The sequence below is a fragment of the Electrophorus electricus genome, chromosome 3, assembly GCF_013358815.1.
Source record: "Electrophorus electricus isolate fEleEle1 chromosome 3, fEleEle1.pri, whole genome shotgun sequence".
NCBI classification, from domain to species: Eukaryota; Metazoa; Chordata; class Actinopteri; order Gymnotiformes; family Gymnotidae; genus Electrophorus; species Electrophorus electricus.
The window spans coordinates 7,588,404-7,613,559 of NC_049537.1; the positions used below are offsets into that span (position 1 = coordinate 7,588,404).

Sequence of the window (25,156 nt, forward strand, 5' to 3'; positions counted from 1 at the left end):
AGTGGGAGCTTTATAGAAAAAGGCTCTGCCCACTGTGGTAGATTTTTTATTCTTGGTACTAGTAAAGAGCCAGCACCTTTTGATCTAAGCAGACATGGTGGATTGTAATGCACTCTCTAAGCTACTGTCTGGCACGACCATTCAGTGCTTTGTAGGTAATTAAAAGTATTTTATAATCAATTTGAAATTTTATTGGGAGCCAATTTAAAGTAGCTAAGATAGGAGTGAGGTGATCAAATTTTCTAGTTCTAGTAAGCACTCTGGCTGCTGCATTTTGAACTAGATGGAGCTTGTTTAGGAATTTAGTACAACAGCCTGATTGTAGCGCATTATTGTAGTCCAGTCTTGAAATAATAAATGCATGGACTATCTTTTCTCCGTCATGTGAGGAGAGCATGTTCCTAATCTTTGAAATGTGTAATACACTACATAGGAGAGCATTATCCAGAAGAAAAAAAAAGATAAAATCCACAAGAAAAGCAAGATGCCACAAGATTATTAAAGTCGGGATTATAATTACAGCTAAATATATATGTCATTACTTAGTAGTTGTATCAATTAGTTCTTTAAAGATCTAAAGTTAAATGCTGCAAAAATAATATAACTGTAAATGATTGATTGTATTCAAACTGCTAATGTTTGAATGTAACATTAGCATATAATATCTCATTAGCAGTTTCCTAGGTTTCCTCACTGAGTAGATATTAAATGTTTAATCAAAAATGTCACCCTGATAAACTAATCCAATCTAAATCTAGGGCTCTTGACCTGCTGTAGGAGGTTGTTCATTCACTTGTCTCTACATGTCAAGCCATTTATGTTTAGTGGTCTGACAAATGTAGATGTACAGAAATCCTGCGCGTCAAGTTGGAGTCAAATGAAAGAATTTTGGGGTTTAAATTTGTTGCTCAGGGTGTACTCTGGTATGCAAAGTTGAATTCATGCCAATCAACTCAATATCTTAAAGCCTAAAAATACCTCACATACTGTCTCTCATTTTGAGTAGTGACAGATCTGGTTTTAGAGTGGGACACTTATGATAGCTTGATTTCACACACCCCTTCATATCAACAAATGCATTTGAACGTTTAAAAAAACCATCCCACTGATTACTTCTTGAGGAGGCTTGCTGAGACATTCACCAGGGCGTCTCATTTGGCTGCCCCTGCTAGCTGCCACCTGCTCGATGAAAGTGCTTTCCATGCTAATACAGAAGCTTCCCAGGCTCCGACGTGCTCCCAGCTGGAAGGGCTGGCTTGGTCAATAGTGAAAAGAGGAGCCTGAATACAAGACTGATTGGTGTGTGAAAATGTGTGTGGCGGAGACTGTAGACTGTGTGATGCTGCATGTAAGGATGAGGACACATACCAAACACAGCCAGACATGAAGACCGTCTACTGTCCTCGTGGTCCTGAATGGAGATATTGGTTTCACATGGCCCATTTTTATGGCTTTAATAAATCCTCTCTACACAAATATATATAAAAGCCATGAGCGATTCTCTCAGTGTCTGAAGGGTATGCACTTTCATCTCTGTTTGCCTCATTTGAGGGGTAATTAGTTTTCAAGCCCTGTGCTTATTTTTAATCACAAGATTTCTTAATTCTTTCTCCCTGCACTCTGGCAAGAGCTTTTATAGCTCATTATTTTCTCAAATATTTTTTTTATTGAATGGGTGAACTTGTGTGTTCTTTTAGCTGATGTGTAGTTCCTGTTTTTGTCTTGACTAACCACAAACTGGATGAGCCCTGAGATTAATGACTACAGACAGAGGTCAAAACCTGTCACCATGCACAGAACGTGCCATGGTTCACTCAAACCTGCACATCAGGCAGAGACTTGAGGCAGAAGCGCGTCTATAAAGAGGAACCTAAGAGCCAGTCCATAGCTTTGCCTTTCACTTTAAAACTTACCATTTTCTCTAGAACTATAGAAAGCTCAACTTTATTAAAGATCTTCCATTCTTCTGTCACAGATTGCAGACACCAGCATTACTCAGCTTTTTTACCACAGAGTTAATGAATGCATGTCTTAAGTACTGTATTGTGTAAGTACAGTATGTTAAATGTAGCTGTGCAAAGTTCATTTGCTGGCCAGTTTCCTGTTGCAGTGACACTTCTATTTTTGGGAAGTATCATCATGTGTGAGTCCACATTATATTCCAGAGGCAGGCAGAGCAGCTGGAACAATGAGGCTGAGGAGCTGAGGGCTGATATGGTGGCAGGCCGGATGCAACTGCCGGTGGGATTTATTTTTTCCTCTTTTTATTTATTTATTTTTTATTTTTTTTGGCAATGCTTGGATAACAAACAGGGAGGCAGCAGATGTTTGGATAATTGCTCATTCATCATTAACCTCCCTCCCAGCCTCAGTCTTTCAATTACAGAGTAGAGGCACCAGGCCACAGACCATGGCCATCACTAGGATTTAGGGTGTAATCTTAACAAATTATATGCACCACATCAGGAAAGGGCCCAAATGAATGTGAATGATAATGCAGTCTTTTGGTGGAATTTGCTCTTCAGGGTATCATTGATTATTGCTGTGATAGCTGTGTTTTCATGGTAGGCTATGATTGGTTAGTGCATAAGGCAAAAGAGTGGCAAGGTATTGAGGAGAATAGGGACTTTCTCTGCTGTCTTGGCCAAAAAGTAATGATGAAGCACCGGCACTGATGCTCAGAATAACTAGCCCACCTGAATATTGATGCTTCTTCCCTGTATTTTTGCTTCTGGATGTTGTTTTGGAGAAGATACTTTGCCCTAAACACATTGCTAGATTTCGATATTATAGTGACTGTGCAGTTTTGAATTTGTATTATATTATTCCTTCTAAGAACAGCCTGTCATTGGAACATATAAAAGTGCAGTTTCTCTGAGAGAGGCAATGGGTCTGTTCTAGTTTTCATTAAAAAACAGAACACTTACCCTCCTTGTCAGTGATCTCCTCCTTCTTGATGCTCTTTACCCATTGTCATGGTGACAGGTTATTGTGAGCTGAGGTGAGGTCTGCCTTGGCAGTGTGGGAAGAAGCTGTGCTGCTTGTCTGGCCCAGAGCACCTTAAGCAGCAGGTTTCGGCTCTGGTTAAGAGGAGAGCTGCAGTGACCCCGGCTCCAGTGAGCTGCTGGGCATCTAATTGTTTTTAGCATGCCAGCTCCCATGAACAATACTTGTGTCGATGGGCTCTTCTTTTTGTTTTTGCCTTTCTGAGTCATGTTGGTGATTTAAACAGGCTGCAAACTTAATGACATGGCACGTGGAAAGTCTGACTTTGAAAAGGGTAATGGCCGAGTACTTGTAAATCCTTGCCACCACACCGCATCAGTGGTGTTATGTAAATCCTCACTGGGGCACATTTATGGATGGGCGATGCCAGAAGAGTTTTCAAGTAAACAACCTAGGACAGCATGTGACAGATAGGGCAAACCATAAAGAGCACATGTTCCACCGAGTACATCTGTCCTTGTGCTTCTTGCCAGTGTCAACATATTTCGATTTTATATAAACCGATAATGCTCTGTCTGAATAATACTCAACCATAGCGAGACTGTTTTCATTGATGGTTTGTGTAATCACAATCTTCCATCATAGCTGAAATGTAAAGGACTGATATGACCAATAACAAGTACCTTATACCTCATTTATATTTAAATGTGTCAGCATTTGAGTATGAATTATTCATTAATACTCAAATACTCAATTACCAAATCCATTACTGCCTTTGGGTTACCCAGTCTACAACTCTTTGCTTACACTGTAAACAAAAGCAACCACAACAGAAATGGCATTTAAAGGGAAGACAACACTGACTAATTTACGTGAGCAGAACGCTCTCTGCTGTCCCTCACAATGGCCTTTCCTCTCTGCTTGCCCCGCCCACTGATCTTACACACCACGGGCTGCAATTAGGATGCCCATTCATGCCTGGCCTCTCTGCTGCTCCTGGGTGGCAGACAATGCTAATGCCACGCTCTGAGCCCACAGGTGTGCAATCTGCATTTGGCCGCAAGTCAAACGCTCTGTGTGTGCAGCAATCAAGAACAATGAGTCCTGCTGTGAGAGACCTGCTGCAGGGACAGCCACCTGTGGGCTGGGATGCACCCGTTCCGGTGTGCTGGAGGAAAAGAATGGGGCATTTTCAGTCCCCATGCTTACTCCAGCTGCTTAAAAAATCATACTTGTTATTCATGGAGCAGAGGGAAAAATTAAGTGCGGGTTCACAGCTGAGAACATTTGAAGTATCTGTGAATCTGAAAGCAGGCCTAAAAGCCCCCCAAAAGCAGGTGAGCAAGGTGACCCATAGGGTTGTCAGAGATAAGATCACACATGCTTTGTGCAATGTGATTAAATCATAATGAGTTTGAGAGGAGCTGCCAAAGGGGAAGTGATCCTTGGTGTGGAACCTTCTGTGGTCTGCCTTCTAACAGACTGCATGCTGGGAGGTGTTTAGCTGGAGCACACTAAGCAGAAGATGCTTGGCTTAAGACAGCTTGAGGACCACGCAAGGAAAATTTCACAGCAGTGTTTGGACTTGTCACTTTTCTCTTTAGGAACACCGATAGTTTGTTTTCTCATGTTTAGTGGGTTAATGAATTTGGAAATTTGCTCTTCTGTGTTCAATAATTTTAGCCCCTTAAACAATGTTTTTTTCCATGTTTATACAGCAATATTTAAAAGCCCTCTCAATTAATAATAAATCACATAATTCCCAAATACCTCAGAAGTCAATAAGCAACTCAGGGGTGCTGGTTCCTCCATAATAATAAGTTACCTGATGTCCTAATGAGTAGCCTATTAAGATGAGCGGGGCGGGGGCGGGGGCGGGGGCGGGGGCGGGGGGGGGGGGGCGGGGGCGAGCAGGGGGTTCTTTTGAGCTAGTGATTATGAATCCATAATTGCTAAAGGGAATGACCCAGTTTCTTTGTCTGTTTATAACCTCAGTTGTGGACTCTTATTATGTGCATGCAAATGCTGTTAGACATATGTAATTAAGGGACAAAGTTGGAATGGCACACCTGCTACCCAGGTTTCAGTCTGAGGATGTGGACATCATTGTGCACGATGCAAGAAAATGCTGGCATTAATTTGCTTCTCAGTTAAGATTAACATAGTATACAAAAGAAAAACTTCAAAGCAAGCATCAGTGTCTTAATGGGCACAGTATGGCTCAGAGATAAAGGTTGATTTGTTTTAGTATTGAAATTGAGAGCTGTTGCTTCCTTATGAAATGAGTAAAATATTGGCGAGACATTGGAGATTTTAGTTGTGGCATGCATAAGTGAAAGCTATAGCTGGAAGACAATATATTTCCCAGGAGCCCAAGGTGCTGTGACATTAGAGATTTTGCATGTTATGCCTTAGCAGTTGCATGTCTGTCAGTGATAGAGCTTTACTTAAAGGGCAATCACTTGGACCTTTTTATACTAAACATCAGCATGTCTGATGTTACTGCTATTTTTTTTCTCTCATCAGTCTACACATACTAGTCCACAATTACAAAGCAAAGTTTTTTTTGTTTTTTTTTTGTAAATGTATTAAAAATAAAAGACTGAAATGTCACATTTAAATAAGTATTCTGACCCTTTATTATGATACTTGTAACTGCGCTCTGGTGCATCCTGCTTTTGTCAGTAGTCAGAAATGCATAAAGAATCTATCCTATCTACATCATCAGAATTATTCTAGATGATAATTGATATCACTCCATCAGGCTACAATATTTGTTGTTAATCCCTTGTTTTACTGGGATTAATATGGGGATTCCTTCAGTGGGGTCCACACACGTGCTCACGTGAACTGATTGGACATAATTAGTAAAGGCAAACTCCTGTGTAAGACCTCCCAGTTGATGGAAGTCATGAAGTTGAGAAAATTGACTGCAGAGCTGCAAGACAGCATTGTGTCAAGACACAGATCTGGCAATGGATACAGGACTATTTACACAGAATTGAAAGTACCCAAAAGTACTGCAGTCTCCATTATTCTTAAACAGAAAAAGTTTCCAAACACAAACAATCTGGCTTCCCTGCCAAACCAAGCAATCTGGGATGAAAGGCCTTGGAAAGACATCTAACTAAAAACCCAATGGTCACTATGAAGGAGATCCAGAATTTCTTTGTGGAAATGGGAAAATCTTACAAAAGTAAAATCATTACTGTAGCACTCCACCATCAAGCCTTTATGGTAGAGTGGCCAGACAGAAGCCATCCCTCACTGAAAGGTACATTAAGAGCCCACATGGAATTTGCCAGACACTTGAATAACTCTCAGACCATGAGAAGGAAGATCTTCTGGTATGATGAAATTAAGAATGATGAAATTAACAAAAAATCCCAGTGGCATGTAACGAGAAGAACAGGCACTTAGTATGTTCTCATTAAAACTATCCCTACAGTCAAACATCATGGTGGGAGCATTATGCTCCCCATCCAACCTGGCTGAGCTTTAACTTACGGCAAGAATAATGAGAAACATCAAACAGAAAGGTGTGCCAAGATTGTACTATCTTAGGTCCTTTAACCAAGACAAAGGTCCTTTAACAAAGTATGAAGTGAAATATTTGTGTAATACTTGTGTAAATAGAAAATTTCTGATCTTTTATAGAAATTTACGAAACATTACAAAAGCCATTTTTGTCATTATGGAGAATTGTGTGTACAATATTAAGAAAAAAAGTTTTTAAACTATTTTTTAAAACTGGGAAACCTGTTTTACTGAAGTTTAGCTTTTTAGATTTTTTTTTTGGTCATTTTGTTGACTAAACTGAGTATTCATGGACATTACCTTGTTTTACTTTGTTAGCTGTTTTTTAGCATTGTAAAACAGCATTCTGTTTCTTTCTCTCCTTCTCTCCCATTCTTTCATATCTCTACATCATCTCCTCTTTCTATCCTTCTGTATCTACCATTGTGTATTCCCTACATAGATTTACTGCTCTGCTCTGACACACAGTAAACGAGGCTTTTAGTAAAAGGTCAAATGGGTAAATGGGTCTCCAGGAGTCCTTACAGAATCTGCAGATCTTATGTAAGAGACCTGCGGAGCAGATGGGTGGGAACCCAGCTAAACCTTTTCTTTCAAGTCAGTGAATCAGCAAAAATGAATCACGAGTAGTGGGTAATTGAAATTCTATGAAGAATATAGTGTCACTAATTTAAATGCCTTGAGTTTTACTGCAGGTGAAAAGGTCAAACCTTTGGTCAGGTGCCTCTGCACACCAGTACTGGGACCTAATTATCATGTTTGGAATGCACGCAAAAGTATTCATTTGTTTCATAGCTTTTTAAAAAAGCCTTCTTTCTTTGTGCATTGTGGGATACCATAGGGTATTGGGTTTCCAGCAAATAAGTAGTTAATTATCAATCTACATTATTGCTGTATAGGAATGTTTACCATTACAGGTCATGTTCAGCTCACTGTAGCACTTATGTTAGCAGCATTTTCTTTCTTTATTTGCTATGCTTCTCTGCTTCCAATTATTATAGAACTGCTGAGTCTTTTTGTGGATATGTGAGACAAAGCTTTGTGTGTGTGTGTGTGTGTGTGTGTGTGTGTGTGTGTGTGTGTGTGTGTGTGTATATATGTGTGTGCGTGCATGCTCGTCTTTGTGAATGTGCACATGTTGAATGCATGTTTTGTACATATGTTTGTTTTGGTGACTAATCACAGCAAGCCTATTGCTTGGAGGCTTACCTCCAACATGTCCATATAAGTTACATGTATTATTGGTTTAGAAGTATCACTTTATATAAGTCCAAGGCATTGAAACATCAGCTCACTATGGACTCAAAAAATTGGTTGCAGGTGTGTAAGGAGCTTTTTAATGCCCTTTTCATACCTTCCACAGTGAGCACTGATTCCTGAACAGCTATGAATTACACATTTGTTTTACTCACATCACTCACATTATACATTAGCTGCTTGTCCTGTTCTTCTGTCTATATCACGCAAGGCTTACAGACATGCATCCCCCCCAAACGGCACACCTGATCAAGCCCCTCCTACCTTAGCACTCATTTTAGCCTCTATCCCTGTCTGTTTGGTATTAGACACCTGATTTGTACAGCAGAGCAATGGGGAGCTCTGTTCTTGAACTACGTGCAGAATTCACAGTCCAGTGGTCTAATTATGTAGTTTTCAAAAGAGCATAATGGAGGATGTCCCAGCTGAACATGACATCAGTATCCCATGTACATTCCACTACACAGCTTTGTCATTTTATTACTTTTCATTCACCTGATTCTTCTGTGTATTATTCTGTGTGTGTGTTGTCTGTGTGTATGAGACTGAAATCAAGTGTCTTGTCTCCCTGTTTGCCTTGTGGCCTTTTGGCTCCATATGATCTGCTTCAGCAGGATATCATCCCCGCATTTCGCCATTCTGTTCTCAATGTCCTTGACACCTTAGCCTGTTGTGGCTTCTCCTCCACAACTCCCTCTTCATCCCCTCATCCTGGTTCTCCATCTGCAGCTTTACTTGCTTGGCCATTCAGCTCTCCCCATCATCCATTTGCTCTCACTCAGAACCATGCCACCATATTTGCCCTCACAACGTCCCCATGTGTCTGGGGTACACAGACTCCATCTGTCTGTCTGGGAAATCCAAGTGCTGGGCCTAAATGCATGCCTAAGGCTGCCATGCCAGTGAGTGCACTGAGCTCTTGACAACTCTGTTATTCTGTGCAATCTAAGATGACATTCAGCTGGACACCTTATTCGGGCAGTAGGACCTGACTGATTTTCTGTCAGTTCATGTAAACCAAACAAGCATCATTAAAATTTCATGTAGAGGAATTGAGTGAGAGAGAGGCCAGAGACTGAATTTATCCCTAGTAAACTCACTGCTCAGAATTTGGCTGACATGGATAAAAAGTCCACAATTTTTCCTGCTTGCTGCCAAACAAAAAAGTCCCTAGCGTTGGAATAACTCATACATTGTTCATTTGTGGACTCATATCTGGACTGCAGATGTTCATTTCACAATTATTAAATTCATTCAATGCCAGGAATTTTGCTGTGAATAGACATTATAACATTGCTGTGAGCATTCAGAGAATGAAGTGTCTAGTTCAGCACTTACATTCACAAGCCATAGCATATATGTAAGGGAGATCTGTTATGGCCACATTTCACATGGGTTCAGGATGTACTGATTCACCTGACTCATGGGTTTCTCTCCCATGTTCTTTATAGTGTGGCTTGTGGAGTGGCATCCTGCTGCATAGTCAGAACATGCAGCTGGGCAACTGCTCAACGGTGAACTGAGGGTCACAAAGATGCTCAAAGGTGAAGATCAAGGGCAAAGATTACACCAGGCCCTGCTTGTAATTCTCCCAGTAATACCTCTCTCCCCACAGATATCTGTGGTATATGAACGGCTGCCCATGTGCAAGCGGAAGGGTGTTCGGCAAAGCAGCAGTATGACTTATTCCCAGCTGAAGCATGAGTGACCACTCACCACTGTTTCCTCAGCCTTTGAGTTGCCATTAATGCTTAGAGATTCAGACTTTAATATGGTTTCTTCAGGGCAGGCGACATTCCAGACGTGCTTGTCTGCGGTGAATCTTGTGTACACAGTGCATAATCACACACACATGGAGAGCATCACAGGGTGCAGGAGGTTATGGATGAATTAAACACCTGTGCCCACTAACCAAAGAGGATATGAGTGCATATTATTGATTCACCCGTACCTCATCAGAGATCAAAGTAACATGCAATTTGATTAAATTGTTTATGGGCTAATTTGTAGTTTACTGTCAGATCCATAACAGTAATGTTTAACAGGCTATATAACAGATATATGACTATATGTCTATCTGTCTATTTGTTCATCTATCTATCTATGTTATTATTGAGGAAACATAATTTTATTTACATTCAATCAAGTATTGTATTTGTTCACACTGATTTTTGCTGTTTGTTCCTTGAAACTAAATGATCAAATCACAAACTTTTTCCTAGGTGGTTAGAAAGTCATGTGTTTATTAGCAGTGTTCTAAGAGCATATAATACACCCAAGTATAGTTCCTTGCTGGTTATGTCAATGAAACGTTGTGTATAGCATTACAATGAAAGCTATACTATCAGAATCATTTTATACACCAAAGTACATTACATGTACTAGGAATTTTTTTTGTTCTTCACGCAATACAGTAATCCATCTGCAATACAGAATATGACATGCAGTACAACAGTATAATATGAAACACTAGGACACTAGTAGTGTGATTCAGTAAATAAGTGCTGAATATTAGATGGTGTGTAGAGCTCACAGTAGGCAAGTGGTATGTGGTATGAGTGATCAATACAAAATGCAGTTGCGCATCAAAAGGTCATAATGTCTTATGAGTAGTCAATACTAAGGGCACAGATCCACATAAATACAAATGCAGCAGTGTAAGAGTTCAAGATGTATTGAGAAGAGCTACTGATTTTGGAAGCTAGTTTGATGTTGTGTGGTTTTGATCTTAATAGTCCTGTACTGCCATCCAGAAGGAAGTCTTATGAACAGACTGTCAGCTTGGTGGGAAGAATTAGTCAGTCTTCCATGCATGTTGTAGCTACTCAATAGATCCTTGATAGAGGGCAGGTGGCAGCTGATGACCATCTAAGCCATGCTCATAACCCTTTGAACCTTGACCTTGGAGCAAGGAGATACAGGCAGACCAGACCGTCATGGATGAGGTCAAGATGCTCTCCATAATGGCCATTTTAAAACTGGACCAGGATCTGTGACCTGACTTGGAATCTCTTCAGTAGTCATAAGAACATTATTATCTGTTGTGTGTTCTTTGCTGGGGTGGTCATACTGTTGTCCCGTTTTAGTGTTTAGCAGATAATAGTACCCAATGACTTGATTCCACCTGAGTGTCAGTGATGTCATTAAGTGCTAGGGGGAAGTGCACTTGAGCATTTTCCTAATAAGTCTGTTATCTCCACTGTTTTGTTAGTGTTGAGCTCCAAGTTGTTGCTCGCACACCATGACATAAGTTAGTCCCCAGTAGTGGGATTCATCATTATTAGTAATGAGGCTGACACTGTGGTTTCATCTGGAAATCTGATAATTCTAACAGATGGATGGCCAGACTGATTGAAAATGTCTGTAAATACTGGAGATATCTCACTGGCACAGTGTTTGAGGGCAGCAGATGACACTATATCAGGGCTTCAAGCTTTGTGCAGGATTTGTCGTTATTGAAGAGGGTACAGATGTTTTTCTCAGAAATGTAAATTATAATGGCGGGTGTGGAGGGGAAGGGGCAGAATAGTGCAATAAGGGTGAAGGGTGGCGCTGGAAGTGGAAGGATAAGAGGTTATGGCTGGCATAGATGGATAAGGGGAAAGCCTTCGCAATTTGAATCTTGTGTAGAAAAATGTAATTGCCCTGAGAGTTTAGAATTGATGTTTGCATGGGAGGGGTGCTTTGTCTGTAGCCTATGGTAGACTGTGGTCCCTGTCAGACAGCTCTTATGTTGACCATGGTGACCAGTCTGTGAAAATCATCAGATTTGCAGATGACACCACAGTGGTGGGTCTCTCTACTAATAATGATGAATTATATTACCAGAGGGAGGTTGATCACCTCATGTCCTAAGGTTCGAGCAACTACTTGGGAGGTCAATACCAACAAGACAGCGGACATGATAGTATACAACGACAAGAATGGTTCAGCTTCTTCTCGTGTGTAGAGAATCTGCATAGTGGCACCCAAGACAACAAACACCACAAACTCAACATAAATATTAGAGCAGGAGATCACCATGTCCACTCACTAGCAGCAATATATAATCCTCTTAGGAGAAAGAGGGTAATAGATGCTGTAAGATGAATGATCAAGACATTGAGCATGACCAAAGTCGAAATCACAGTGGGACTCTCCAAAAAACATCCAAATCAGCCAATTCTGTGATATACACAGTCTTATGCAGGCTTCTGTTGTGTTGAAAGGGGCTGTCTGGGAGTGGAGTATAACAGGTGAATCTAGTTAAATTATCATGCTTGATGAGTTACTCTTTGATCACTTTGACTCAGTATGCCATAGATCTTCTCCATCATGGGTGTTCAAGATTCATCACTGTATGACAGCCATGACCAATGTGATGGAGTAAGAAGTGACTGTGACTGAGTGTGGGAGAGGTGGCATTACAAACTGGCTGTGAATCACAATGGTGGTAATGCTTGACAAGGGCTCTGTACCCTGACACCAAAATGCCAGGCTCTGCAAGAAGAGCAATCTGTAGAACAACTCACAGCTGACTCCCCATAGATGTCACTGCACTTTAAAACATGTTAATGTGAAGCAGACTGGTAATCTTGCAGTTTTCATATGATGCCTTTTGTACTTGGGGTTTGGCTTTTCTTTTTTTGTGACTCTTAGTGACCTGTGGTAGGCTGGATGTTTGAAATTTCCAGAGCTTGCTTGGTGAGCACTATAACCATGCCCCCTTATGGCTGCCATAAGATGCAGTGATATACAGGCTTTCACTGGCCTTGTGTTTCCTTTCACAGGTTGGGCTTCCCCATGATGTTGATTACATGTACGATAGGCATGTGCTACCTGCTGGCAACTCACATTGGACTGGGATGGAACACCTAAACCTGTTGTCTGTACTGTCAATTGGTCTCTATCTCTCTGTGTTTGTGTGTGTCTGTGTTTCTGTGTGTCTGTAAGAGAGTGAGAGAAACAGCAGGAGAGGGAGATGGAGATAATCAATGTGCATGAGAGTTGAACGTGACAATGATCTGGGGGTGTTGACAAGCAGCCATCCCAGGCCCAGCTGATAGGCTCAGCAGAATGGAAAGTAGCGATCAGTGAATGAAGGTTTGAGGTCCAAAGTGTGATGCTACAAAGGCACGATAAAACATTCAGGGAATGCCTGTACTTACATATGAAATAAGGTAGCAGTGTTTCACACTGTTTTATGGTGCTGTTGCTAACTTTAGTGATGTTTCTAATATAGAATTTTGGTATGTTTGTTTACATTTGCCAGAAGAATGACTATGCGGAAGATTCCTCATTCCTTATTATTAAAAGCAAACTGTAGTTCGGTTAATATGATTATGGCCATAAAATTAGATGTATTGATGTATCTTTGTTAGATATATTTTACAAGCACCATAAAATCTGATGAAAGGGATATTCATATATGCTTGTCATAAATTTAATCAAATTTTCCAATCCTAACAGACTCATAGTGATTTATTTTCCATTTAATTTCATTAAGTATATTCATATTTCATTATTTTTAAATTGATGAACTATGAATCTGTCATGTAGCTATGTGTGCATAGTTTAGAAACCATCTCTGTAGATCTTTGATCTGTTTTAGTCTGTCAAGTGTAGTGTAAACAGAATAAAATATAATAAAAGCTTAAATGTTGCTAATCATTGTTCCTGATTTTTACCAGTGCAGTCAATTTTTGTATGAGTTCACTTTTAGCTCACTCCTAAAACAACCCATCTCTCAAATTACTGTTCCATCCTATAGAGTATGTCCTAACTCTGCAATTACAAGGAAATATTTTAATCTAAATCTTAACCTCACTTCTGTTTATTTAACTTTAATTGATTCAAATGCAGTTATATACATTTATATACTTTATTTTTGATGTGGAATCTTGTGTCAAAATTTCATTTCAACTTTCACAGTTGGAAAGCTACCCCTGCCCCACTGCCTAAAAACCCCCCAGATGAATTCATATAACAATGTCTCTTAAGGTAAAGACCTTATATTGTCATATCAGGCTTGTATTTGATAAATGATTACAGTGCTTTGTTCATCAAGGAAAATATTCAGATTTTATTTACCTGCCTACAGGTTTACACATAAATGTTTGTGTCAGACATCCTGTCTAATGTCTTTTGTGACGAAAAGAAGCAAATGAAATTTTTTTAATCTTGATTAAAAAAATAATTTGACAGTTCAAAGACCACAGTACTTTTATTAACGTTTTATTGACACCTATGTACAATTGTGATTGATGACACTTGCGAGCCTAGAGAGAACGTGAATGTCACACCCTCAGGGCGGAGCGTTCCCCGTTTCCCTGGCACCCTAGTCACTTCCGTGTTTTCCAGTTTTCGTCTGTCTCAATGGCTCCCTGTCTCCGCCCCTATATCTCCAGCTGTTCCTAGTTTGTCCCTAATTGTGCTCCTATGTAAACCTTGTTCCTGCGTTTCTTGTTTGTCGGTTGTTGTTTTGCTCGGCCTTGGGTGAGTTCGTGGTCCCGTGTAGTTTGCTCATTAGTTTGCTGTGCTGTCTCTCTGTATTTTTTTCTCTACGCTGCTTTCCCCGTTCGTATTCGCTTGTCTGATTCAGCCCGTTCCTCGTCCAGTATTCTCCCGTCGCTTCGCTTTTGTTTGTTTCCCCTTTTTTTATAGGCAAGTGTTATCTGGTTTTCTTGGAGTTATTACTTGTGTTTTTTGTTTGTCGATCGTAGGTAGTCTGGTTTAGGGTTCTCCCTGCATGTCCTAGTTTTATACTGCTTCGTTATTCTCCGTTAGTCTGTCCTTTATTTTTAATTCCCTTGTTACCTAGTTCTCGCTCTCACCCCGTTAGCCTGTTTATTATATTCTGTATTATAGTCTGTCTGTTATTAAACATATTACTTAGTTATTCTATTCAATTCGCCCCTCTTCTAGTTCAGTTCCGTCTTATGTCCAAAGTTCAGCACTTTGCAAGAGTATTCGCTCTACAACTCCCACGCATTATAGTGAAATGGTTGCAGTCGTGAAGCCTTCTAGGAAGTGGCACCCATGAAATTCCCTGGGCCAGCAGAGTACTCAAGCAGGCATTTTTGCATAAACACCTAAATAAATAAGAACCGTAGTTCTGAGCATTGCTAAGTCTGTCCCAGTAAGTTTCAGGGGGGTAGGGGTGGAACAAAAGCTTACTGACAGACCTTAATCACTGTAAATGTCTAAGTCCAGTGCCGGTTTATAATTTGGTTATTTCCATATGCCATGTGCAAACAAATACTTGCTGGAAATGCATTACAGTGGGTTATTGAATAATGTCCTTGAAATCATGATACTTACTAACAGTTACAGACCTGGTACGATATAGCTAAACCACATGCATATTAGTAGACTACATGCAATGATTTGAGCCCTTGCAGTTAAAATCCTTATATCAGCAATTTCCCCTTTTTGTTGAATCAGTACTTTTAGTTTTTGTAAGACTTTGTCATTTAAAATTACATTAAAAGGCTGAATATGCTTTATATAAACTTTATAAACCTTATATCATTCATGGGCTATTAAAAAAATAAAACTTGTAATAATGCATTATATAAATGCTTTTATTTTGTAGAATGTTGAAAAACAATAAATGGACATGTATAGTGTTTTGTTTCAAGGGCACATTTATAACTAGCTAGCCATAACTCATAAGGAGGAAACAAAGCTATAATCCTTGCTGTACTCAAATGTCATGCTCCTGAGCTATTTCAGAACTGCTCAAAACTACATAACAGATGTGCAGCTATTTCATTATGCTCCAATGTGCAAAGCATAAACAATATGATTGCCTATTTGTCTTCCACCCTGACACAGGTTGATGTTTTCTGAAAATGTGCTTGATGGGTTTTAGTCCAAGCCTCTTTACTCTGTCAGGCTCTAACGTTATTAGTTCCCTGTGCTGATTCCTTGGGGAGCACTGACTGCAGGATTCTCCAGGTAGAGTGTGACCTGTATGTAGCTGGGAGGCCTCGATGCTTAGATAGAATGCTTAACATCAGATAGTCTTAGAGTTTGTCAGAACCTACGAGCAAGCCTCGACAGCACCACACATGGCATGAGAGCCTTGCTACTGTGGTAACATCTGCCATGAATGGATTGAATGTTCCAGTACTCAAGGTAAGTAGAGAATTAGCATGCTAACATTATTTTAAACTTTGTAATACCTGTAAGAATTTTATCTAGCATTTGGCCACATCCAGGTGAGTAGGTGCATCAACAAAAGGAAGAATGTGAGAATGTTCTTATCTGCCATGTTCAAATATTAGGCTGTACCCGATAATGTCTGTCATATGTGTACGTCCATGTACCAAAACAGAGATTTAACCCTGAGTATGTTGTGACTATATGTTGGGTTTGTGCTGACTTTTTCACTACACTGTCAACCATCATTTGATTAGCATGCACAGATGGCCTACTGAACACTCTAAACAGAGCCCTGCTCTGTGTTTCTGTAATCTATAATCTGATAAGATCTGTGCAGCGTGTCACTGTGCCGAGGCATGTCTGCTGAACTGAGCTCATAGAAGCGTCCAGTGCTCTTTTGAAGAATGCTCATAAAAATTCATAAACCCAGGCAAAACTTCTTTTCATTGACTTTGCTAGAATTGCAACAGCTCAGAAAATTACAGAATAAACGCATTTTATAAGATTGATAAAACTGCTGTCAAGAAAACCGTAGACATGACAAGTAAATGAAAAACAGATTGAGAATATCAATGAATGTGTTACATTAATCTTGCAGTGACATATTTTGGACACAAGATTTAATAGGAGATGAATACTGACAACCTGATTTTATGGTCTGACTACTTTCAAAGTGGTCTTGCAATATTTAGCAGTACTTGTAACCTTTCAAGTAGTAATCGTTGCAGTTATAATTCATATTCAGCATAAAAGCACAAGAGCTGCGTATCAGGTCCACTTTGTCATGCGTAGGCTGTGACTTGTTCAGCTGGCACACCAGCACTCCTCACACAGCAGTTTCATTCTCAAGGTCGTTTATGTTGACAAGGTTCCTATCCATTAGGCCCAGCATTATTATAGGTATTGTGGACAGGAAATTTGAATATGTCAATTTCATTAAAAATCTTGCCTTAGTTTGAAGCCAGAAAAGCCACTCCCTAATACTAATATACTGCATGTATTGAGTGTAACACAGTACAAAGTAATGCATTACAATAACCTGCTTTTTCCTTTCATAAAGACATCACAGATACTAATTAGTAAAACTTAAATTGCTTGAGTTACTCATTTCTAAGCAAATAATATTAATTACAAAACAACTTCCCCCTTTGATAGCTGTTCACACCACTCCTCCAGTTCAGTGCAGAATGAACACAAGCTCATTTTAGATTATGGTGGCAGCAGAGGATGAGTGGATGTTTCCATAAATACAGATATCCTTATTGTTTTTAATTTGATTTATGCAAAGATAACTTTAAAATATGTTCATGTTTTTGTGTGTCAGAGCTTGTGTAAAGGGAAAACAGATTAGGATGCCTGAATGGACTTAGATTTTTTTAAAATTTAAATTTGTATAAACACTAGGATATGGCTCTTGTATTTTATGTTAATTGACTTGTGAGACTGATAGGTTTTTGGTTTGCTTGTTTGTAGTTAGGAGCAGGATTAGTCTTTCTGGTGTTCATTAGCTGTTTTAACGTTTGTTCTTTTCACTGGCACTTTCCATTTTCTCTTTCCAATAATTGCACAGATCTGTACATCAATATTTCATCATCAAATACAGTGATTTGATCATTCCCACCTCAAATGCACCTCCTTTGTTTCCATGGCTCCCAGTTCCACTTTCTTCTAAGATCTAGACATGATCTATATGATTCTGCACCTGCCTCGCCTGGCCCTCCAGGTGATGGTGACATTCTGGACAGGGCGTATAACACCAAGCAAAAGACAAATTTCAACTGCTGCAAATCTGACAAGGAATTTGATGAAGCATTTAAACAGGGTGCATGCTAAAACAAATCTCATTAAAGACCCCTGTGCCAAAGGAGTGAAGGTAACTCAGGAAGAGATAAAGAGACATGTAACAAGATATTTAATCCAGGAAATGCTGTCCACAGCAATACCACCACCATTATGATGAATGTTGAACAAGACCTGGGACAAGTGAAAGTGTACCACCATAAGATTAAAAAACATTTGCAAGCTATATGGATAAAGGCAATGCTAACATCTGATCTTAAAGAAACTTTTCAGGCAACAGAGTATGTTTGCAGTCCCACAGATTTTTGGACACACAACAAGAATTTCTTGGGATGACAGCTCAAGCATATTTCAAGCACCAGGTTTCAAACATATTTCTTTAATGTTTTTCCTAGCTGGGAGAGTGAGTGGAAGAATTATGGTTGCAATACCTTGATCTGGTGTAATGCATGTAAAAGGCTCTGTTAGGGCTGTTTTGTGCTGCAGCAATGTCAGTCCTCTGGCAGTCTCATGTCAGAGTAGATTTGTGCAGTGCCTGTAAAGTATTTATACTTTGTTTATTTATTTAATTACTGAAAACCATATGAGGATATAGTTTAACTCTCTTCTTGCTAAGGCTTAAGTGGAAATGACTTTTCTCCAGGGTAGCAAGGTTACCAGGATATTGCATTAGGGAGGGTTTTAAATGGGTTTTTGGATGGTCATAACACAGGAGGTGAAGATGATATTTAATTACAGTTAAATTCATGCTTTTTTATTCTTTGGTACTTGGTATCCTTTCTCTCCCAGGCAAGCCTTGACATATTGAAAGGTGATGTAAATTATCTTTAAAGATCTTCCAACATTGATTAACATTTAATTTGTACTAAATGACGTTATTGCTCTACATCACCTATTATCTGTTCTATGAGCTCTGCACTTGTTTGAGGCCCTTAAAAAAGAGATTCCTCCTCTATCCCTCTTTCCTTCAAGTTCCAGTTCCACACTGAGGTCTGCTGTCAAAGTGCATTAGGCTTTAACATGCTAATGGATTACTCAACCTTGTAAAATGCTTTACTAGGGTTTGAAAGCATGTTAAGGATGTAACACACTGGCCTAAAAATACAAGTTGGGATTTCTAATGTGGAGCATCTATTTGCATTGATATTTTTTGTACAAAACTAGGTTAACATTGTTAGCATATACATATTGTATGACATATTTACATGTCATATTTGTTAACATATTTACACTTGACCATTGGGTCTGGTCTGTCCTGATTTACAGTAATTCATTCAGGTCTAGATGAAAGTGTAAATGTAAATCACAGAATAGCTGCTATGTGTTGGAAGGGCTTTAGATACTGATCATTAGAGGGCATTAGTTTTCTATGGTATTTTGTATGTTGAATTCAAATCAGAATTTGTATTAGTGAACAGACATGTTTCTTTTGATCAAATTCTTATCAAAAAGTGATATGTATTGTTTAATAAACATTCTTGAAACTAGAAAATACTATATACTACTACAGCTTAGTTAATTGTAACATTAGTCACTAATCAACACTGGTAACAGACAAAGTGAAATGAACCTACAAGCATATTTTTTAGAAAGACAACGGTAAAAACTAAACCCAAAACAAATACTCAAACGAACAAACATGCATTAGCAGTATTTTTAAATACATATGTGGTTAATGAAGCTAGGTAAACTTATGTAACATTTCCACATTTTTCACTCAGGATGAAATAAACACATTGTCTCATATCCCCTATATGTATTATGTAGAATGTAGATTTAAAAAAAACTCAGTAGGTCCTAAGACCTTACTTGACATGGTGATCTTATAACAATTATTAAACTTCCATTTAGAATTATACCTTGATTGTAATTCTATAATTTTGTCCCATAACCAAGTTTGTGTTGCCCTTGAATATAGTCTCCAACTAATTTTCATGGCCTCTCTGCCTCCAATTGTTCATCCTGCTAAGTCCTGTATAAATTGGATTTGGATTAAATGGGTTATGTTGACTGTAATCAAGAAGTTGGGTTCTGAGCTCACCAGCAGACCTCTCAATAAGCGAGATTTGAATTCTGACCAGTGGAAGTTGACACAATATAAAATATATTCTGCTACCATTGTGGATTCTAGGAATAACCTTTGCCATTCTACACTCATACTCATTCAGCATGTTTCTCAAACTCATGAACAGCACAACTATGTGAATGTTTTGCTCAGAATTCTAATCAAAGGTTTGTTGAGGTTATGGTTGCCATAGTTGTGGATGGCTGTATTTGCTCTGCCCCACTCTGCCTCCATTTCTTGTAATTCAAAGTGTCTTTTTATCCACAGAATATCAGCTTTTTTTCTCAGTCTTTGCAAAATTGTAATAATGCAAAATACTTGACCTTCAAAGCTTTTCAGTAAAAAAAAAAACAAACTTTTGTCAGAATACTTCAGGGACCCTTGGCATCACTGTATTGATTGATTTTTGCTGATAAACACTGCAAATGAACACTGTTAGAATAACTCTACTCTGTATTAAAGAGAATATTTCAACCATATTTATCAAATTGTCTTAAATGTGATTGCTATTCACAGTCACATGAGCTCAGTGACTTAAAATATAAGATCGAAGATAAGATGAGGCAAACACAGAGACATTCATGTTGTGTAGAAAGAGAACATTATTAGATGCACAGCATATTTGATAATTATATAATTAAACATACAAATACCAGAAAGGAGTTTGCAAACAGCAGAAAGAACCAGCTCTAGGATGTCAGAATCAGTGTCAGTTGTGGGAAAGGCAAAAATTATGGGTTTTAAGATTATAGATAAATGAGACCCTAAATCCTCAGACTGGGCAGTAGGCTATCATATATGTACTCAACATGAAAATAATGGTAGCTTCTCTGTCCTTTTTTCTGTGGATAATCAGTAATACAGATTTTTGATTTCATGTAGGCTGGTGTTTTAGTGCATTCCCATGTAAGTGAGATGTGAGAAAGAGGGAGGATGTGGTCAATTTTGCATCCCGGTAAGGTGTCTTGTAGCCACATTTAGACTTAATTTATCGAAGAGTCATTGAAAGCAGCATATCAAGTAATCAAGTTTTTACTCCCCTTGAAAGCACAAGTTTTGAAGTCGAGACCCATGAAGCATCTAAATACAACATAGACAACTGTACCTAGTGGAATCAATACAAGCCATTGATTAGCAGCTTGAGTTTAAGGGGGTTGCCTCTCATCTCTGCTGCTTTTACTGGGTGCTCCTTACATTTCCATGACTATGGACTATTTGTTGTGAAGAGGCTTTTTTTTTTGTGGTTTTGGAGCAAATCGATTACACAGATTTTGACACACACGGCATGTCTAGTGGTGAAAGAAAGTCTAGTTGCTGTGACATCTGTATTGATGACACTCATTAGTCTCCTCAGCTGGAAGGGGGCACCAGAGGTTGCCAAGAGCATTCTACTATCAACCTCATGCCACAGCTTCTTTTTTCTGCCGGGTTGCCTTAGCTGCTGTGCATTATGAAAACTCAGTTCATGAATTTACACCTTTTGGTGAAATTTCACCTGCCATTTGCAAATGCATCTGCACAGAAAGTGCAGGTTTCTGGAAATCATGAGTCATGTACTTCTTATCTAAAGATCAGACTGACCAGATATGGAGCTAAATCACCCCACAGACACATGCAAGTTTTGAACCAGGCTGTAGTACGATGGGGTTTGTGCCGATTTTCTCCTCCTCTTCCTTCACAAAAAAAAGGCAGATAGGCCTCTGACATCTGTGACGGTGACATCTGTTAACTTGCAGCAAATGGAGACCTGTGCGCAAGCTGTGGCATCACTTCCGCAGGCTCGTTCCCTGGTTAGGTGGTCTGAATGATCTCCCTCAGCTCTGTACATTCCTGCATGGGCTTGGCACTTAGGAAACAAATAACATTTAGGTAATATGATGCACAGTGACAAAACATCTCTACTTGGGAAATCTAAAAATATACATATTCCTAATCCTATTCCACCATTTGTATATGATATATATAATATACAGAGGTGGCCATCCCTAAGAGGTTGAATGCTTCTGGTCAACAACCACCAGAGAAACATCAGCTCATCATCTGGACTGCAGTAAGGATTATTTACTGCAACCTGCCTTCTTTCAAGGACCTCCATAACTCCAGATTCAAAAAGAGAACAGATCCTCAGTGAGTCCTCACCCATGGAGCACGGCACCTTCCAGCCTTTCCCCAGATTGGTGAAAGCAACAAGCCCCAGGAAAAGGGTCTTCCCTAAGTGACTTACATTAACACTGGCTGCATCCCTCAATATAATCAAAAGATGTTCACTGTATGTTACTCTTCATATTAAGGAATCTGAATGTGAAAAAATCAAAATTGAAAGAAAAAGTGTCCCCCAAGCCATCCACAGTATAACATTGTGCTCATTAACACATCCATGGCAGACATCTACAGACATTTAAGAATAAAATGATCTAGTGTGTTGGACTTGATATATTTCATTAACCAGTAATAAAGAAGGTATTATGTGAATTTAAATTATCTATTTTCAGAGTTGAATAAGCACAAAAGGTTCAAATTTTGATGGATTAGGTTAAGAATTGAATGCTATTTCTGCCAGTATTTGATTTAGATGATTCCCAATTCTCCCAGTTCAAGGCCTTGAAAACTGGGCAGTGTGAGGTGCAAATTTTACTCAGTGGATTGGTCATAGGTTTTTATTAATTTTTTTCAGTCTTTTCAACAACTATGATATTTTCTGATATGCAAATCCTGTATATACATCTTTTGTGATAAATTCAAATGCAAGCCTAATATTTAGTCTATGTCTAGTAACTAGTGTTTTAATCCAACATCTTGGTTTGCACAGATATACACAGTGTGACAATGATGGCCTACAAGCCATATTCTATACCCTCTTTTTAGGTTTTATTGGAGTGGCTTTTCTAATATTTAATTTTATACCCTCCAATAAATTGTTCTCTGCATCTTATTGTTGCTGCACCTTCAACACATTTGACACAATTCCTGGCAGCCAGGTGTTTTGTCTGCCTGCTCGGAGTGTCCCCCGCTGGCAGAGGTGGGTAGTAAAGCGCTACATTTAACCCGTTACATTTACTTAAGTAACCTTTTGAACAAATTATACTTTATACTCATACTCAAGAACATTTGCGAGGTCTCTACTACATGATATTTGTCAACGTTTCTCCCATTATATTTTCAAATATTTTTTACATTTTGTACATTTTGCCACAACCTGTCATTTGTGGAAGCATTGCTGAAATCCTGAAACTTTGCTTCAGTAAGTCAGACAGCTGAACAGTAGACCAACATAACGAACAGAAAACAGGCACATTTTCTAGCGTGGGACTCCAAATTGCAATGTAGCGAATGGTAAAATGTAACGAAAAGTAAAACGTCCTGTAAGTGAACTTTGGCAAGAGCTCAGAATATTCCCAGAAATTATACTAATCACAAAGTTATCACCAACTCCAATGTGATGCTTGTGACTTGTATACACAATATTTAGCTGATATGAAAAACTTTAATGTAGCTTCAACATAACACATGAACTAAGTAGGACAAAGATCCAGAGAAGAAAAACAGCTGTTTAAGTATTTTGCACGCTGAATCCCTGAATCCAAATACGTTTGCAGAATTTCTCCATCAACCATAGGTTTATTTATTTCATTATATTTACATGCATGGATTTTAGAAGACATTATCTACCAAAGTGCTTTTAGCTGTCTACTTAGGACAAATAGTTTTAACCTATTAAACTCTCATATCATTATTTATAGCAGGCCTGTGGGAAATCGGTATCATGGAAAGTGGAGCTATTCTATGTTGACGGACTACTCCTGGATACTGAAGAGGGATGTTCAAGATTGTATACATTTTAAGGGTAATAACAGTCTTGTATATGAATAAGTAACATATTGTAGAATTCACTTAAAAACCATGCCTGAGAGAAACGTCTTTAAAACAGATTTGAATTCAGCATAAAAAGAACTATGTGGACCTAATATTTTAGTCTGTGGGACACACACACACACACACATTGTTACCTTGTGTTAATAAATGAGTTTCAGTGAAGTAACTTGCTACTTGAGTAGTCTTTGTAACAGATCCTTTTTTTTTTTTTTTACTTTTACTTAAGTAATAATTTAAATGACTACCTTTACTTCAACTTGTGTAATTATTATTTAAAAGTAACAGTACTTTTACTTGAGTACAATTTTTGGCTAATCTACTCAACTCTGCTTGCTGGATGGTGATCCATGCTGTCCCGCTGGCACCCTGTGGTGAAATGGCAAGCTGTCTACTTAGGCTCATCCCTGACGACTCGTTATCCTGCAAGGCATTTTTTGCCCCAATGGCAACATGCTGTTGGCTACGTTGATGGGCGTGTGGACTGACTATGCTTCTATGAAGGTGCTTTCCACAGGACAGGTGAAAAAGTGAAAGGGATGACACCAAGGATCATAGGATGGATACCATCATTCTTGGCACTGTGACTCCATCATAACCTGAATATAACTCCTGTCACTGTGCGCCAGGCACCCAACCAGAGGACCATAGACTGACTCCTATGAAACTGTGCAATTTCCTGTTATGTTATTGTATTATGACATATTATGACATATAGTACCACTTCTCAAAACATCTCCAGTGTGATCACTTAATGTGACAAAACGTCTCAAGACCTCTCCAGTATGATCACCTAATGTGATGTAAAATTTGGGGATGGCAATTACCAATATATTTCTCAAGTATTGAGGCACAGAGAGAGTTAAATGCAGTCAAACAGGCTTATTTTAATATCACAGGGGTATCCAGAGATGTAGTCTAAATGGGCAGAGATCCAAAACAGTAGTATTATCCAAAACCAGTATGGGGTAGATGAGAGAGCAAAAATCCAGGGAAACGGGCAAAACGTCAAAATATCCAAAAATACAGAGTGGAATAAGTATATACACAGCTCAGAATCAAAAGGCTAGGCAAACGAAACTTTGTAATGATTAAATGAACGGTATGGGCTTATATAGGGAAATGTATCAAGGAAAATCAAATACAGGTGCTACTAAAAATCAGGTGACTGTGAATGGACAAGGGTTTTATGGGTTTTGTAGTCTTTGGGTTTTGAGTTCTTGTGGCAAATGTGACAGTAACCCCCCCCCCCCCCCCTCCCAAAGGAATCCAAGACAGCCAGCAAAGCCAAATGGCTGCAAGGGTGACCGCAGGGCGAGGAGCAGGTCTCACAGGGTGCGCTTGATGAAAATCCTGGAGTAGAGTAGGAACCAGTTCATCCTCCAAAAAACGCTCCTTTGGTCCAAATCTCTCCTAATCAATGAGGTATTGGAGCTCAGTTCCCCTTCTCCTGGAATCCAGTATCTCCCTAACGATGTAAGCATGTGAACCTTTAACCTCCAATGGTGGGGGAGTGTTCCCACAAGTAGTGGGTTC

General features: G+C 39.1%; 1 protein-coding gene across 1 annotated transcript in view; it reads left to right on the forward strand.

The window, feature by feature from the left end:
• oca2 (oculocutaneous albinism II) overlaps positions 1 to 12,608 on the forward strand; it is a 69,847-nt gene extending 57,239 nt beyond the window's left edge. The window contains exon 23 of the mRNA XM_027005615.2: positions 12,510 to 12,608. Within this exon, the coding sequence (XP_026861416.2) occupies positions 12,510 to 12,597 (88 nt within the window). The 3' untranslated portion in view covers positions 12,598 to 12,608. The remainder of the gene's footprint in view (positions 1 to 12,509) is intronic.
• The last annotated feature ends 12,548 nt before the right edge of the window (positions 12,609 to 25,156 follow it).